Here is a 2,279-nt window from a genome sequence, read left to right as displayed (position 1 = left end):
AAGGGAAATAACCCGAATGTCTATCAATCGATGAATGGATCAACAAAAGCAGTATATTCATAAAACAGAATGTGCCCCATAAAAAGGAGCGAAGTTCTGATACATGTTGCATCAAGAATGAAGCTTGACAAGGTTATGCCAAGTGAAAGGAGTCAGGCATGTGCAACTCCACTGACACGAAATGTCTGGAAGAGGCAAACTCATACAAACCGAAAAGAGACTAGTGTTTCCTTAACACTGCAGAGAGGAGGGGAAGGGGAGGGACTGCTATTGGTGTGGGATTCTTTCAGCTGATGAGAATGGTACACAACCTGGTGAATATAACAAAAACCACTACAGTGTACACTTTTTAAAAGGTGGACTTTATGGCATATGAATTCTTTCTCGATGTAAACAACATCTTCGCCCGACGTCACTGCTCTTTAGAATAAAACCCAATTTTAAACAGCCTACAAGACTTGGTCCCTGCCTCTCCTCTCCCCATCCTAAGCAAGCAAAACTTATGTCGGTAAAAATGTTGCTGGAGGCTGGGCAGGCAGGACAGGAGGTGAGATAATCCAGTGGCAAGGGAGCTGGTTATTTTAAATACGGTAAAACTGGTCAGAAAGATCTCCCTAGTAAGGTGGCAATAAAGAAATATTTATTCAGTGCTTGATCCGCATTTTGCTGGCTCTACTCTAAAGCCTCTTAGCCTTTTCTCTGACGCAAAACGTTCTTTCTCCCCTCTGGGCCTGGCACTACTGTCCCCTGCATCTGAAAGCCCCCCCACCCCCAACTCCGTGTTCTGCAGTCAGGCAACGGCAGACCTTGAAAAACACTGGACAACCCGGCGTATCCTTCAGGGTGGTTAGATCACTTCTCCTGAAAACCTTTTCCAGCCACTCTCCCACGCACTCTCCTTATGTCCTCCCAATGTCCCACGTATAATTCATGCTGGTGCAGATTCTGGACCATTTTAAACATCGGATCCTCTTCAGACAAGTTCTATTGAGGGCAGGGCCCCGACGTATGCGCAGTGCTCAGCACTGCGCCTGGCACGTGGGTTTGGAGTGGGGTCCTGAACTCAAATACAAGGAAGCATGCACACCGAAGGTGAGTCCACTGTGGCGCTGGACTGACCGGCGGCCCCTTTCAGAGGGAGTCCTCCGCCCCACACTAAGGATCCCGTCGTGGCTCTCAGGATCGACCACTGGATCTAAGGCCCCTAGCCACCACCGGCCCAGTCCCAACTCCCAGGCCTGACCTGTAGGTTCCGGGTAATAAGATGCAACTTCTCTTCAGGGCTTGGAGCGTCTCCCATGGTTCCTCCGTTCCTACCTCGCCCGTTCAGCGCAGGGCTCGCGCCCCTTCCTCAGTAGCCGCCGCGACCGCCTCGGTGAGTCTGGAACTGTCACGCGGATTTGGGCAGGTTGCATCAGATGAGATCGTCGCTCGGCTTCGTTAGTCTGGGCCCTTTTCCGCCCGGCAGCAGCTGAGAGTCAGACGCAGTCGAGAGTCGAGCGGGTCGATGAGCCGAAAATGGGTGGAGCCAGGAGGCGGGGTAGGTGGTGCGGAGGGCGGGGCTGCGGCGCTTGCGCCAGGCCACGGGCGGGACGGAACCCTCTTAAGAAGGCAAGGCCGTTTCCTGCCAATCACCGCCTTCGCCCGGCCCCCTGGCGTTGCCCCGGCTGCCTGAGACGGGGGAGGTCGGTAAAATGGCGCAGGGGGCGGAGTGAGGCGCAGTCGTTCCCCCAGGCTTCGGCCCAGCTTCTGGAGGTGAAGTGCGAGAGAAGCCAGGGGGTCGTGGTTTCCGGCTGGGAGGCGGTTGGGGCGCCTGTTGCTTCTGAGGGTGTTCGCGCGCCGTCCGCCCCGTGGAAGGGTTGAGAGGCCCGAAGGGCTCCTGGTATCCGAGGCGGTGGCAGGATGGATTTCCCCCAGCCGCCTTGTCGGCGGGTCCTGGCAGCCCCTCTCCGTGAGGAGGAAACGGGTCGGGTCCCCCGAGAGGCGGCGGGGGAGCGGATCTGATTTGGGGTGGGTGATGCCTCGCTGCCCTGGCCCACAAGGGGGCAGGGTGTTGCAGGGGGTTCCCTCGCGAGCTTTCCGCGCTCCTGATTGACGCGGATGGGGGAGGAAGCCGCCTCCCCGCTTGGCCCCGGGGTCTTGGCTCGAGCTCCTGTGGGTGTGGGCCGCAGGCCAGGGACGCCCCTCTCTGGCTCCAGCCGGAGCCCTCCCGGGGGAGGGGCGGCGGAACCGGCTTCCCCGAGGCGGCCGTTTTGTTGTCAGGGTGGGGAGCGCGCAGG

The 2,279-nt window shown here is 57.8% G+C and overlaps 2 protein-coding genes across 4 annotated transcripts in view; one reads left to right on the top strand and one right to left on the bottom strand.

Annotated features, from left to right (window-relative positions):
- Positions 1–1,477, bottom strand: part of YARS1 (tyrosyl-tRNA synthetase 1) — a 26,875-nt gene extending 25,398 nt beyond the window's left edge. For 2 of the 3 annotated variants that reach the window (XM_004705001.2, XM_045298813.1), the window contains exon 1: positions 1,244–1,477. In XM_004705001.2, coding sequence (XP_004705058.1) covers positions 1,244–1,300 — 57 coding nt within the window. In that variant the 5' untranslated portion in view covers positions 1,301–1,477. The remainder of the gene's footprint in view (positions 1–1,243) is intronic. The other variant, XM_045298812.1, reaches the window with a different exon arrangement.
- A 196-nt stretch (positions 1,478–1,673) lies between these two features.
- The window catches only part of LOC101661505 (S100P binding protein), a 43,284-nt gene continuing 42,678 nt past the window's right edge, over positions 1,674–2,279 (top strand). Inside the window, exon 1 of the mRNA XM_045299270.1 lies at positions 1,674–1,755. The gene's annotated coding sequence lies outside the window, so the exon portion shown is untranslated. The remainder of the gene's footprint in view (positions 1,756–2,279) is intronic.

The sequence above is a fragment of the Echinops telfairi genome, unplaced genomic scaffold, assembly GCF_000313985.2.
Source record: "Echinops telfairi isolate 266 unplaced genomic scaffold, ASM31398v2 ScPeMD7_7457;HRSCAF=8495, whole genome shotgun sequence".
Classification (NCBI taxonomy): domain Eukaryota; kingdom Metazoa; phylum Chordata; class Mammalia; order Afrosoricida; family Tenrecidae; genus Echinops; species Echinops telfairi.
Note: the sequence above shows the minus strand (reverse complement) of the source record. Positions and strands in the feature narration are given on the sequence as shown.